This window comes from Cottoperca gobio, chromosome 11 (genome assembly GCF_900634415.1).
Source record: "Cottoperca gobio chromosome 11, fCotGob3.1, whole genome shotgun sequence".
NCBI classification, from domain to species: domain Eukaryota; kingdom Metazoa; phylum Chordata; class Actinopteri; order Perciformes; family Bovichtidae; genus Cottoperca; species Cottoperca gobio.
The window spans coordinates 15,477,292-15,493,001 of NC_041365.1; the positions used below are offsets into that span (position 1 = coordinate 15,477,292).

General features: G+C 38.3%; 1 protein-coding gene across 1 annotated transcript; it reads left to right on the plus strand.

Moving 5' to 3' along the window:
* The first annotated feature begins 693 nt into the window (after positions 1–693).
* Positions 694–15,202, plus strand: gsk3aa (glycogen synthase kinase 3 alpha a). The gene is made up of 11 exons (XM_029442994.1): positions 694–1,057; positions 6,410–6,495; positions 7,703–7,804; positions 8,064–8,147; positions 9,292–9,402; positions 9,637–9,767; positions 10,209–10,413; positions 10,596–10,691; positions 11,460–11,646; positions 11,898–11,975; positions 12,488–15,202. The coding sequence occupies exons 1-11, from the start codon at positions 883–885 to the stop codon at positions 12,547–12,549; spliced, it is 1,317 nt and encodes a 438-aa protein (XP_029298854.1). The 5' UTR covers positions 694–882; the 3' UTR covers positions 12,550–15,202.
* Positions 15,203–15,710: the final 508 nt, after the last annotated feature.

Sequence of the window (15,710 nt, forward strand, 5' to 3'; positions counted from 1 at the left end):
GTTGAAGATTTAAACAACATCACAATGATTAACCTCCCGAGTGTGTCATTCATGGAATTTTTGAAAAAGTATTTTCTCTCCATTAATATTTTTTGTTTACTATATTTCTACAAGCAGTAAGCCTGCTTATTAGCATAATTCATAATGAGGATACAAAGTGATTATTGGCCAGCTGCTCTAATCTATGGTGTAAAAATAATCTCTGTACTGTTAGGATAAAGTGCAGGGCAATTTGCAACAAACAGGCTAAATAAATCAGTGATTTATCTGAGATTTTTATCTAAACACTAAAATGTTTAGCCTTTAATTTTTGTGGTTTTATATATATATATATATATATATTTATATATATATATATATATATATATATATATATATATATATATATATATATATTTATATATATATATATATATATATATATATATATATTTATATATATATATATATATATATATATATATATATATATGTATATGTATATATATGTATATATGTATAAATATATACACACACACACTGTGAGTATATATGTATATATATGTATATATGTATAAATATATACACACACACACTGTGAGTATTGCTCTTTCCTTGGCCTACATCCACTGTTAAGTCATTTTAAATTTGTAGTTGTTTTAATTTGTGAAAGCCTTTTCATCAAACCTGAGCAACAGCTACATCGAACTACATTTCCCAGGTGGCAATGCGAGCGTTCTGTTTCTAGGTGTCTAGCAACAGCTATCAGCCCAGACAGCCGGCGGCAACGGGAGCGGTATTTCTCGGTGTGTCTTTCCACGATTATTCGCTGCCGGGTATTTATAATTAATAGTCGCCAGGCGGAAAATAGTGAAAAAACAACCCTGACCCCTGCACAGAGATATGAGCGGCAGCGGGCGGCCCAGGACCAGCTCGTTTGCTGAGCCGCCAGGTGTTCCAGGAACCGCCGCTGCGTCCACCGGATCAGCCGCTGCCGTGGGGAGCAGCACAGGAAAGTCCGGGGTCCCGCAGGCCTCCGGCAGCAGCTCGTCGGGATGTTCGAACCTTAAGCTTGCCAGTAAGTTCTAATTAGTCACCAGCTTTTTATTAGAGTATGTCTATCCAATAAATTACATTATATGCTTTTACCTCAAAAACCCATGCCAGTGTTTTTCGTCACAACACGGAGTAAAGTCGTTATTGCTGTTGTGTAGTGGTAACCAACCTGCTAGCATGCTAACTAGTTAGCCTGCTATGGTTAGCCACTTGTTTTGTATGTTACTAGTTCCCCTACTGATGTCAAACTAAGCAGCTAGCTGGTCAGTACTACAACCCAGTGCTACGTCAGTCCATATTAACGAATAATCTGATGTACTTATAAATAAATTACAAACTGAGGATCATTTGATTTCACTGTGGTCAATGTGAGTGAGCACTAAAACGAGGCTCTGTTGTTCTTTGTGGCTAAGCTAGACTCAAATACCCGAGCTTGAGTGCTGCATTCAGTGATCTTTGTGTGGGTGTTCTTTGAGATTGCGGCATCAGCTATCAACCTGGCTCGCCTGGAGAAGGGTCAGGGCGGAAAGTTGCCTGTTCACCAAGGTCACCTGTGGGGCAAAGGCTTAGCAGCAGGTGGCAGACGCCTGGAGGATGCAAGTGATGCATATCTAGTACAAGAGCTGGCTGTCTACTGGGATGCCAATGAGTAGGTTTCCTCTGTCTGAGATGGAGTTATAGTACGCCTCTTTATCACCATAGTGACAGGTGTAAGCAGAGATCTGTATGTGTGTGTGCATGTTTTAATCCAAACCTTATCATCCATTAGCAGGCAGCGCTGTGTGACTTTGATATTAAAGCCCAAATGGGAGGTCATCTCCAGTTCTAAGCAGGGTGAGCCTTGTTTTTGTCGCTCTCCCTTAGCAACACTGCCTGAGGCCCTTAAAGCCCTTGATGTTGCCTTCAGCTGGTAAAGATGATTGATGGATAGGTTGTCAGGTTGGGGAGACCTCGAGGCTATTTCAAGAGGAAGGATTAACCTAGTTACTCAGATATTTGTGAGAGAATGATGCGATTTTTATATTTTTAATTAGTGGTAAAATTTGACTTGGTCATGGAGCATCAAGGATGTTGTGTTGCCATACCAACTAGCGACCTGTCATTATTAAAAATAGTGGAGTATGTAAGATAAAGGGATGTTAAGGGTTTTCATTACTGTTTTATATAATACTCCTCATACTGCATGTTAAGAATGTGGTATGGTATTTTTCAGTTTGAAATTGAACTTTGGGGATCAAGCTTGTTTTGGTTACACAATGTGAACCTAAACAAAATGAAACTACTAATCTGCCACTTTATGGGTTAGAAATGGCAGGTAGATTAAGTAATATGATTGTTACCCACCTGCTTACTTATTCAAGTAGTTTGTAGCATAGAGTATCTGACACATTATAGCAGCTGGTGCAAATGTCCCTCTGAGAAACTGACAAGCCCAGACCTGTCTTGTCAGCATGATGAAAGAGATGACACTTGTACTTGAATGACACATAAACTATTTCAATGTGATGGCATTTTTCCTGATATAGATACATTTCCACAGATTTATTCCGCTGCAATATTTACTAATTTCATATCAACTAGGGAAATGATGATTTCCTTAGCTGACCTTTTGTTAAAGGGTTTTTGTATATTGTTGAGATATAACACCCTAGGGGATTTATAAATAGGGCTCACGGTAGTAAATCAGAAAACTTCCCCACATTTCAGTATAATTACCATGGCTGCTGTGACAGCATCCAAGCAGTTGTTCCATTATTCACTGTCTGTGGAGCAGCTCCAGGATTTGTCTCTGGGTGACATCATCACCACAGTCTGTGTCTCTTCGCTGTGCAGGCTAAATAATTATTTCAGCGCTGAAACAATGGTAATTTCATAAAACTGGGCTGTCTATTTGGTAGAAAGTCGCAAATATTTTTGAAATCCAGAATCCAAATGACCATAGAAAACAGAGAAAAAGTGCTGTGGTATTCCCTTTTGCTCAAAAGGTAGAAAACCGACAACAAACGACCTCTTCCTCCTCCATACGCCAAAATTCCTCCACAACAAAGTCTGGCTCATGTGTCGCCCAGAATGTCCGAATCTAGCATTAAACTATTAAAATCGGCAGGCATACAAAAAATAGTACAATCAGTAGTTTAAACAGCCCTGGAGCCGTCAAAATTAGCTGACAACGGGAAGGGAAATTAAATTAAGCTGTAAAAAATTGCGGAAAAACATTGTTACTATAGGATGGATTTTCCCTTTAACAGCATCATCATTGTTATCTCCTTGGGAAACACTACAAAGACAGTTATGATTTCATTTTTTGATCATACGACCAACACAGTTACATACAGAACATACGGTGGTATCAAGATTGTTTTTGTCCACAATTGCTTAATGTACATTTGATTAAGTTTACTGAAAGACATAGTCATGATCCACTGCAAAGTGGACAATGTGTTGATTCTGTTTTTGTGGTAGACTGTCACATGGGCATAATAACTCTAAAACAATAGATACTTGATAAAAACCTCAAGCTTACACCAGAGGTTCTCCCTATAGAGTAGATGGCCTGGTTTGATTTTTGGAAGATCTTGCTGCATTGAACTGCATATTAATAAGGTAAACTTAACTCTCTTGAAGCTACTTGGCTTTAAGTTTGTTTTCTGTATATGAAGACAATACATTAAAATAAAAAAATCTGCTGGTTTATAAGGAATAGTTTGTGTAGATTCTCATATTTCATGTTGTATTGTCATTATGGTGGGGCAGTGTGTATTCCATGCGCTTCTTGCAACATTTGCTGTTTTCAGTGTTTTTAAAATACAGACTTTGTAGTGTCAAAACTTGACTGGAAATTGTCCACTAAAGAATGGGTGTAGATGTAACGGTTTGAAAAATAGCATGTTTTGTAGGGGATTATTTCCTCATGGAGACTTGAGTTTCCTTCTGTGAATGTCAGGTGAAAGACAGGAAGCAGTGTGACACAAACGCTGAACTTGGACACAATGAGACAATAATAAAATGGACACACCATGGACACACCGACGATTCCAGAGTAAGACACCGTCTTTATTGTGATATATTATTAACCTCAGGGAAGTTTCAAGCCTGACGAAGTTGTTTTTCATGCTGTAAGAAATAAATAGCAGCAGGAAAAGTGCCATGCTATCTCGCTGGCTGTACTGACTGCTGATGCATCAGCAAGAAAAACGTAAGAGGAGGAGCAACATTGACAGTTGGCATAAACGTATCCTTTAACCATCTGTCCTACTTTTAACCTGGAGCCCCCGTGTGAGTGCATATTATGAACCCAGTCATTGAGTTAAGGGAACCCAGTGACCCGGTCGCTCTGCAGGCCTCACAGTTTCAGCTGTAACAGATATCGCCACCGTGCCTATTGGATGACCAGCATACTTTTATGGCTGAGGACAGTTTACTGTGTGTGCGTGGATATGGATGCACAAGAACACCAGGACATGCAGTTCTGGCTGCAATAGGTTCATATCAATAAGCGCATTGTCTTGTTTGGTAAACAAAGCATTAAGTATGTAGACATGTTCAGGGTGACAGTGATACGGCACAATGATAGCTAGATGGCAAAAGGCTCCTCTATTATTTAAGTAGTAGCAGAGGAAAACAAATATCCATCAATTGGCTATAAATATAAATTTTTCTACTACTGTGTCTAAATGACTGAAATACATATATAACTTGTAGTGGTTGATGTGTAAAGTAGAGTAGATGGACTTGAATTAACCAGAATGTCTGTGCTTTCATCTCTTATTATAAGTCAACTGACATTTCGACACCATTCATCTCTTTCTCTTTGCACTTTGAAACCTTCACAGCTCAGCAACCAAAAAAAACTTTTAAGCTCCTCTAATTCCCACAACTTCCACTGTTCATACAATTTACTGTCTATTCTAGCTGGAATTTTATCTTTAGGACATTTCATGGATTTTAAACATGCAACTAAAGTCCAAGGCCAGACTGGAATTGGGGATGTTGCTGATCATGGTCTGCACCTTAAACTCCTAGGTCACCTGTATCCTGTACAAACCTTTTTTATTCGATGTATGTTTCATGTGTGTTTAGTTAGCCCAAGAAGGTATTGGTAAAAACAACAAAACACAATGACTTTAAATGTAGCTTTTAGGGTAAAGTATAGGATTGTTGTGGGGATTTGGAGTCCCCTTGGAGGTATACAAAGTGTTGTATCAGTATAATAGTGTTTGCAGGCAGTCATCAGCCTATGTTGCTGTTGAAGAACCTTTTTATTACTATACACAGTTTTGTGCTACAGAGAATACCACTGAATATTATGCTATGTGTAGAATAAGATTTCAGTGGTGGCTGCTCAGGGTTGTTTTCGGCTCATATGATCCAAACATTTCCAATAACTCCAGTGCCTTTTTAAAGTCCAACGGTCAAAATGTATTGATAAAAAAAGATAGATGTAATCATTTCCAAGATTCACAACATGTTTTTATCTAACCAAATATTCAGCTTCAATCCATATTTGTTGGCGTTTAACAACATTTTCATTGCTGTCAAATAATGGTCGGTCGAGCAGCAATCTAACAGCAACGTAAACTACATTTATATAACAAAAATACCAGAAACTCTAGGGTAAGACAATTGTAGCTTCACTTGAATACCTCAATAGAAGCTTTGAAGTAAAAACAAAATGACATTCAGTACATCCCTAGACCACAGAAAGTTTTGACCACACTTGAGATGAATACATATCAACCATGAAGTCTGTTTCAAACAACCAAGACACAATACAAGAGGATTTTTCAAAATGTGAAAGCTTTCGTGGCATACATTTTCCTTTTTGTCTCTGAGGTAAAAGAAAAATCTTACAAAGGTACACGTTGCAAGGTATTCTACCGGATATCTGCTCTTATGATATAACAAAAATAATCCTTGTATGGAAGGCTGTTATCCCTTAAAACAGTTTACTAGGACAGAGAAAGTGGCTATTTATGTGTTCATTCTGTTTAATTAGTCACACTGTCTTGAATATGAACTCTGCCATTCCTTTCTACTTCCTTGGGGGCTTCGTAAAGTTAACATCCATTCACCAGGCTGTCATTAACCTACATATTCAGACGGCCCAGATTTTAAGGCTGGCTGCAACAAGGGTTCCTGGGTTGAATGTCAGGGGATATTGCTTTGGTTACGTTGTGAGGCCGTTTCATAACATTACCTCTTGTAGAAAGGAGCCAGAGGAACCACAGCCCACTATAACCCTTTTTATATCTTTACAAGTTTTGGCACAATAAAGCAATAAACAGATTACCTGCTATCACGAGTTCTGACTCATGCCATTTTATTCATATATCCCCTGGCCTCATAATAACCTTGTTTCCTGCTTGTTTCCTAGGAGACAGTGGGAAGGTGACGACAGTCGTAGCCACACCAGGTCAGGGACCGGACCGCCCACAGGAGGTCTCTTACACTGACATCAAGGTGAGCAAGGAAGTAAAACCAAGACCTCACAGTTTGATCAGAAGAAGCTCTGTCCTTTTTAGATATGGAATTACAACTTTATCACATCATCTGCTACTGTAACTTAAGACTTTTATCACCTCATTACACAACAAGACAGCAATATATCTGGCTGAATTTGATAAGATTGTTGATCAATGCTCGTGGCTCCATAATTACATTGCCAGGTGCTGAGATTTATGGCATTTCAAGGCTGACTTTGTAGCCTACTTTCTGTTAGCTATCGTGTCTCTGATCTGAAAATGTGACATAATTGTGTCAGTAATGAAATGACATGGGATAAGATTAGTGTCTTCTGGTGGTTTCATTTTAAGTTTTTTCTCAAAGTTAATATTTTTAATATACTGGCTTTTTATAAATATTCACACTTTTCCAATGACTGCTGCAGTCGAAGGTTCTCAAGATGTCATAAAACTAAAAATATTTATTTGTAATGTGTTAGGTTTTTAATAATCTTGATCCCAATCATTGCATTGACATTTATTGTTATAATTTCACAGCTTTACTACAGGATGAAATAACTAATATACATATTCTCATTTATGTATAAATTAAAGCTGCCACATATGATTATTTTCATTGTCAAACTGCCAATTCATTTCTGGCGAGAAAATATTTTAATGTAATGCATTTGATCAATATGTCTCTGAAGTACAACCAAAGTAATACAAAAGTAACCGTTGCTGTCAGACACAGTATTCATTAATGCAAATCTAGTGTTGGGGGGAAAATAAGTTAGTAATACTTCTTCAAAATGAAGATATTTATCCTCCTTGCTGTGTTTTTTTTTTATGTACATATAAGGGGGCTTTAGCATAAACCTGCCTGTGCTGTGCACTGGTGAACACGGCTCTTTGTAAAAACACAGGAGGGACAGACTCTTCCCCCAAAACCAATATCACAAATGTACTGATGTCCTACTTTTAAAGAGGTTGCACCATTTTAGACACTGACAATAAACAAACTGTAAAGCTGTGACAGAGGTTATTTGGAAGTGCAAACTCCATTTTAACTCTCTGTTGTAGCTGGACTGACACAGATAAGCTCAAATTGTATAAGTGCAAAGCAGTCAGGAACAACAGCCCTATAAATCATATCTGTATGTCACCTGATGAGCTGTCATTGATTTCTTCAGTCCTGACTTTCCACTTTTGTGAAAACCTAACAGGTAATTGGCAATGGGTCGTTTGGTGTGGTGTACCAAGCTCGCCTCATCGACAGCCAAGAGATGGTGGCCATTAAGAAGGTGCTGCAGGATAAGAGGTTCAAGGTAATATACTGATTTCTCCACACATTCTCTTATCCGTTGTGATCTAACCTTTTATTCCTTTCATCTGCTCTTGGGTCAGATGTTGTCTCCCACATGTTTTGTTTAATTTTTACAATCATTCTTAAATATTAAGGTTGATATAAACGTGTTTGGCATTTGTTCCATGTACGTAAGCTTTCTCTTTCTTTATAGTTCTTCTCATGCTTGGTCTGTTTTCTTGATTTCCCACCTTCACTCATTGGTTTTCTTGTCTTTGCAGAATCGGGAACTACAGATCATGAGGAAGCTGGATCACTGCAACATTGTCAGACTACGTTACTTCTTCTACTCCAGTGGAGAGAAGGTACAGCTCATGTTTTTTGTTTTCTTCTCAATTGTTTTTGCAAGTGTATGGCATGTTCATATACCATTGGACCAAGAGTGTGCACATGCAAACAAATGTACCCAGGTGCGAGACAAAACAGAATTACCAGCAGGGCATAAAGAAGGTCTGCACACTATTAAGGGCCGTCCACAACAAGAACGTTGACTACAAAGATTACTCTAAATATTTTTGTTTTCAAAATCTTTCTAACTCAAGTGGATTGGCAGAGTTCACAGCACAACTATAACAACAGTGACGCTGTGGTCACTTACAGTGTGATTTGATGAACGGTTCAAACGCTGACAGCCAATCAAAATGCATCCCAATACAAAGGTGACTTTGTTCCACACTGGAGAGTGGATTATAAATATGTTCTTTGAAAATATTTTGGGTATCCGCAATAAAGTGTATTTAATCATACAAACGGCATCTCTCTCTCTCTCCTCAACTTTGTGGTGTTGAAAGATGCACACAGCACCACAGTGAGGACTACTTTTTAACTGTTTCCGTGCTTTACAGAACAGAGCGCTATCGTACATCAATGTGGATTCTCACATCGTTATATTTATAGTTATCGTTCTTGTTGTGGACGGCCCCTTAAGGCTCCATATAAGTGGTCATTTCTCTTTTCAAGGCAACGTTTCAATCTACAAGATCTTCCTCAGGCAGACATGAAGATATTCACTCTGATCTCACAGTACTGTAGTTTCAGTAGATTACAGTAAAACAGAAGAAATTATATCTGATAATAAAATACAGAATTACTCGGATGCAGCAGAAAGCAAATAACAGCAACCCTAAAAATAATAAAAAGAGAAGCTATCCATTTCTTTGACTGATTATTATAGAAACACTTCTGAGTTTAAAGTTGGAGAAGTAAATTACTGGAAACGTTTCATGTATTAAAACAAAAAGATCTTACTTGTAAATCATCAGTCAGGCAGTTTGTCTGTGCTTGTGGTATAGTTCAGTACGAGGTGTTAATGTCCCCAATGCTTTGAATTAGCATTGCCTCTAACATTATGAAATGGTTGTGAACCTATAACAATAGGCAGAGCTTTGAAACTTCTAATAAATCACACATCTTTGACACGATGATCTCTCTCTGCCCTGTGCTGTACAGAAAGATGAAGTGTATCTCAACCTGGTGCTGGACTTTGTACCTGAGACGGTCTACAGGGTTGCCAGGCATTTTAACAAGGCCAAGAGCATCATTCCTATCATATATGTGAAGGTAATTTTCTGCTTTTACCTTCCAGGACATTTCCGTGTTTAAGTAATATAATGTTTGTACAAGTCTTAGAATTAGTTGTTCTTAAACCTCTCACAAGAGGGCATCTTTACTCCACCAATTTGAAACTAACACAGTAATACAAAGCACCATATTGTTGTTATTTTATTGACCTGTTATTATTTTAGTTTGTTTCTATTTTAACAGTGTGGTGTTCTTGTGTTTTGGCCTCTTCAGGTGTACATGTACCAGTTGTTTCGCAGTCTGGCTTATATCCATTCCCAGGGCGTGTGTCACAGAGACATCAAGCCCCAAAACTTGCTTGTCGACCCAGAAACTGCCATCCTCAAGCTGTGTGACTTTGGCAGGTGAGCTGCATGAACAGATGGAAAATGGATTTTAACGGCTAAATGAAGAGATGTAGCATGTCTGTGTGTGCAAAAGAACAGAATTAAACAGCTCTGTATCTGTTCTCCGATGGGGTATTCAGCCGGTTTGAGGGTTTAGGGAAGAATTAACCGTTTTAAATGCATCTTGGGACTGTTCAATATGACAAACCTACTTCTTAAGAAGGGTGCTCCGATAATGATTTGTGTGGCTGATCACTGGAAGTAGTATCAGCTGATACCGATCACAGGGTCTATTTGTGGCCTTGTATTTATCGTGTATCAATATTTGTTGACCAAGTTTGTTTTGCGTTGTGGACCATTTCACACTGTTAAGTTAAAAACAATAGTTCAGTTTTCATCCTCTTGGACCTTGCCATTCTTTCCTTTACCGTTAATTTGATTTCTTGTGTTTTCCCCCAGCGCCAAGCAGCTGATCCGCGGTGAACCCAACGTGTCGTATATCTGTTCGCGGTATTATCGCGCACCTGAGCTCATTTTTGGTGCCACCGACTACACGGCAAACATTGACATCTGGTCAGCAGGCTGCGTACTGGCCGAGCTGCTGCTCGGACAGCCCATATTCCCCGGTGACAGTGGGGTGGACCAGCTTGTAGAGATTATCAAGGTGAGTGTGTGCCAGTTGTAATAAAGTTTTCAGTGGAGATCATCACAGTAGGATGTTACCTTGGTTTTTATTTTGTATTGATGTATTGGTATCATAAAAGACTGCTAGAATAATCACAGCCAATCACACAGCTGTATGTGTCTACAGAACACTGCTCATACTACTCCTACATCTATTCTCAGGTGCTAGGAACCCCGACAAGGGAACAAATCCGAGAGATGAACCCGAACTACACAGAATTCAAGTTTCCTCAGATCAAAGCTCATCCATGGACCAAGGTAAGTAAATCCCAGAGGACAAACACCAGCAGGACAGTCTCTGTCTTCACCAGTCCTGTACTGTCTGGCATGTAGAATTAGTCCATGTGTGGAATCTCAATCTCAATCTCAAAACTTTTGAGAGGTATAATTATTTATTTATCGAGGTATTTGTATGACATTGAAGAGACATATTTTGTTAATTTTTCTGTATACGTACCAAAGGTATTTGTTCCAAACATGTATCACACACCAGTGTATCAGAACAAAAGGAGAGAATACCTGTGGACGTGTTGTTGCCCACGCAGTCTATTTAAATCTGCGAGTTGAAGTGCTTTAGTGCCCTCTCTCTCTGAAAGTCGATTAACCCTGTGACACCTCAAGAGTACAGAAACAACGTAAAACCAAGAGAAGTGGCCCTTTAACATTTACTACAACACAGATAGTTTTTTACTCTAAAAACCGCATGCAATTGCTTCATTTTGCTTCTGTAAGGTGTTTTCTTTCTGAGGTTTTACATTTACCAAATGTTTGCTAAAAGAAATACTGTAAATGGAACATCGAAAAAAATAATCATATTAACAGTTTTACAATTTGGAGTTGAGGTTATTAATCTGCCACCTCTGTTAACCAATGTTCTTATGTCGGTGCTTCATATCAATGATACTTTGTGTTTTTGATTATTTATACATTTGACTTTAGCTACAGAGAGACATTGATGCTAGATGTTGCTTAGTGTGGATGTCATTTTTGGCAGAAATTTGGACTTAAACTCTTCTTGTTCCTCAGGTGTTTAAACCTCGCACCCCTCCAGAGGCCATCGCTCTTTGCTCCCGGCTGCTGGAGTACACGCCGGCCTCGCGTTTCTCTCCACTAGAGGCATGTTCGCACGCCTTCTTCGACGAGCTGCGCCAGCCGAACACACGACTGCCCAGCAGCCGAGAACTGCCGATGCTCTTCAACTTCAGCACCACAGGTACAGATTCAAGTACACTAATTAAAGCGTTTATTTCAATTTCAGCACTATGTTGATTTATTTTGTCTGTCCAAATTGTCACCATCTGTTAAGCTAAATACAATCAGGTGGTGTTTCTTGGTTTGTTTTGGGCCAACGCTGCGACCTCAGAGGACGTATAAATAATGCAGTGTACACTACCCTATTGTTGTGTGATGCTGTCCTCTTGATATATGACTCATCATTAAATACAAACTCTTAATTTTCTGCAGAGCTGTCCATCCAGCCCCAGCTGAACTCAACCCTCATTCCTCCTCACGCTCGCTCTCATACAGCTGCTTCCGCCCACGGTGGGAAACTCTTATGTTAATGTTATTAGAATTTTATTGTAATGTTAATGTCATGGTTATGTAATGAATAGAAAGTGTTAACATTTGGTGTAAAATGAATACTATTACAAAAAAATCCAGACCTGACTAGTGACAATGTGTAATTAAATTGATTTAACACGTTTATTTTAGATGTTGTTATTATGTACTCTCTTTTAGTTAGCTAGTGTGAAAGTTAGTCCATTTTATGTATTTGATTGTGTAGTGTGTCAAAAGCACTATTGTCCATTAGTCCAAAGAAAAGATGGTTCCCATATTTGAAGACTTTTCTCTCATAAAAGTGAAAAATGAAATACTTTCATTAAAGAGTAACTTAAATACCACATTTGTGTATCTTGTCTAAGTATGTTTTCAGCTACATCTAATATTGTATTAGATGAAGGCTTTCATGTAAAAAACATTGCTGTCAGGTCCTTTGTGTACTGGGCTGGGAATTTGGTACTGACTCTTTTGTCTCCTCTTGTGTCCTTCAGATGGTACCGGCTCAGATTCATCTCAACACAGTTCAGTACCAGGATCTCTTAACAGCATCTGAAGCAGCTGCTCACCTGCCTGCCTGCCAGCCTCACCCTTATCTCAGACGCACACGCACACACGCACGCACTACTGCTTTCTTCCATGCTGCTTGCTCTCCTCTTAGATGATCTGTTTTTGTACAGTAAATGCATTAAACAAACAAACATTAGTTCTTTAGCTGCCAGGGTCGAAACTAAGGCAGGTGATTGTTACACACACACACACACACACACACACACACACACACACACAGTTGTCTCGCTGCTGCTCGGGTGGTCTGTGAAGGTTCAATAGTGGGGGCTGGTCCTCTGTAATATAAACTTTTTTTTTTTTTTTTTTTTATCAACATTCTTTTCCTTTTTTTCTTTATATTTGTGTTTTATTTATTTGACTAATTGAAAGCATCAAGTGGTCACAAAACATTTAGTCTCTTTAGAGTTTAGTTTTTTCCACTTCAGATTATTTTTTTAATATTCTCCAGTGTTTTTGCATCTGAACTGTACACTGCCTGACCAAGATCAGAACTGGCCCCTAATAGGTCATCAGGGTAAAGGATGTTTTATTCAACTCAGGGCGGGAGAGTGGATGCAGGCAATGATAAATTCCTCAATCCTCCAGCCACATTATTTTACCAATCCAGCCTGATGTTCAGGTTTAGAGTAAACCTCCATGTCTTGTTAATTTACCCGCTTAAGTGGCAGGTAGAGTAGGAAACCTCATCGGTAGCAGGTAGCAGTTATCAGTGTTTGGTTGGAGGTGAGTCATGCTCAGTTGCTGCATTACTTTATACAAACTGGACTGGAAGCTGACTCACCTGTCACCGCGTCTCGTATCCATCTGTTTGTTTCCTGTTGTAAAGAGTTTTGTCTGTTAAGAGTAGGGACGGCTTAATACCACTTTCACATGTCCGATACCGCAACCTTGAGTATCTGCCGATACCGTCTTTGTCCCCTCTCCGAATCAACTATAAGCTGTTAATAATACATTTGTGTGGATGCACTTTGCTTTATCTAGCCATCTAAAAAACATCACGCTGTGAAACAAATATTCTACTCCTCTTAAGAAATTCATCAGCCTACAACATGACTCAGTTATGCTGCTTCTTTTCATCCAAAGCTTTTCACAGAGAGCTGCATGTTTGATTTGTCAGCACCATTCAAAAATAATACAAATTTAAAGTGTAATTTAGTGCAACATTTTAAATCCAATTACAAGTTTAAATCTCTCAAACAAACTATCTTAGACTTGTACAGTTGTGAAGAAAGTGTGAATGTGCTGCTCTGCAGAAGCAGATCTAGAAAATGAGCCTTTTGAAACCGAGCAAACAAGTTGAAACCATAGAGTGCAAGTAATCGTTACTAAACATTACTAGATGCTGCTCAGTGCTCTGCTTGTTCCGTGTCCGACCAACTAGTTAGTTGTGTTCACTTGATGATTAGATGAAAACCAGCAGCGCTCTGAATGCCACTTTCCTAGATCATTGCAGCAATACAAAACGTAAACGGATATTAAAGCTTGTGTAATAGAGTAGAGATTCTGTGTCACGCGATCAGTGCTTCTTAAAGAAATAGTTTACAGAATTTACTTGCGGAAGAAAAAAAACCACAGTTACGCCCCTTCTAACCTCCCTAAAGAAATTGTGGTCACGATGTGGTTAATGTTAAGAAGTCAAAACTTGGAATCAGGGCAACTGTTGCTGCTTTTAAAGGTCTGATTGTTTTAAGATAAATTAAACATTTTAAAGCGTTGAAAGGTATTTAAATGTGGTAAATATAGTTACTTGATGGCTCCCCTTCAATTACGACTCTGTACTAAATGTTGACATGTATTCATACAGATAAAACAATAGACTGGTTTTAATTTAACCATACTACTGTATAAAGGTGTCTCTAAAAGAACCTGTAAGATTTCTCAAAAACAATTGGCAAACTAAACACAAGTGTGATCTGATCAAAGGTCACTTTTGGTGGAATTCCCCTTTTAGCTAAAAGATCGTTCTCATCTTGATGTTAGTGTGGGGAAAAAATGCTTTTGTTTTATTAAAACCCGATGGGGGGGGGGGGGTTTACTTCATGTCAATTAATTTTTTGTGTTGAAAGTTGAATGTCAGTTGAAATTATGTCACTTCTTAAGCAAACTACTTCCATCACTTGAATTATGTGAACATTTATTTTCAGTTTTTACAAGGGAAAAAAAGCTTTGTCGAAACAAATATAACATGAACACTGAAGCAAAGCGTAGAGAAGATGAATGGAAGGCTTAATGTGAATAGTAGTTAAACATGTTCGACAATTTCAAGCAGGGAGTTCCTGTTAGGTGACTGTGTTTGTTTGCTCCTTGTACTTCTGTCTTTGTGAGGACCTAATTGAATTTCACCCCCTATGAGTGAGCAAATAGAGCTGTTAGAGGTCAAGGTTAAGGAGAATGTATTATCAAGGTCGGCCTCCTCTCAAGTATAGAAGTACAAATATGTGTGTGTAACCATATTCCAACCTGCAGTCTGAACAGCCAGTGTTTTAGGGATTAGAGCAGTCAACAATACAGATCTTTAGTAAGCCGTGACGACCACTTGAAAGTTTGTAGTATAGTATATTTGATACTATTGTTCCATGCCTCCACCTGCTTTTAAAAAAAAACTGCAGCCATGTTTGTTTTGAACCTTTTTTATATATATATATATATATATATATATATATATATATATATATATATATATATATATATATATATATATATATATATATATATATATATATATATATATATATATATATATATTTAAAAACTGCAGCCATGTTTGTTTTGAACCTTTTTTATATATATATATATATATATATATATATATATATATATATATATATATATTTATTTTAAAAAAGTACAAATGCTTTTTTTTATTCCACCACATTCGGCACATTCACATTGATTTTGTACGAGGAGAGTGGAGAGCATTTTTCATTCTCTTTCCCACCGAGGGTTTCCTCCCAGCTAACCTGCTTTATTTGCTGTGAAGAGTCCAACCAGCATGTTTAACTCTGCAGGGCGCGTCACACTCAGAGCTGTCAGACTTCCTGTGGCTATGAAAAGGTGTGACCCAGCCCAGAGGAATCAAACATGGCTGATTCGTCTCTTCCTCCGATCTCAGAAGCCATTTTTCCCCTTCACTCTCCTTCTCTTATC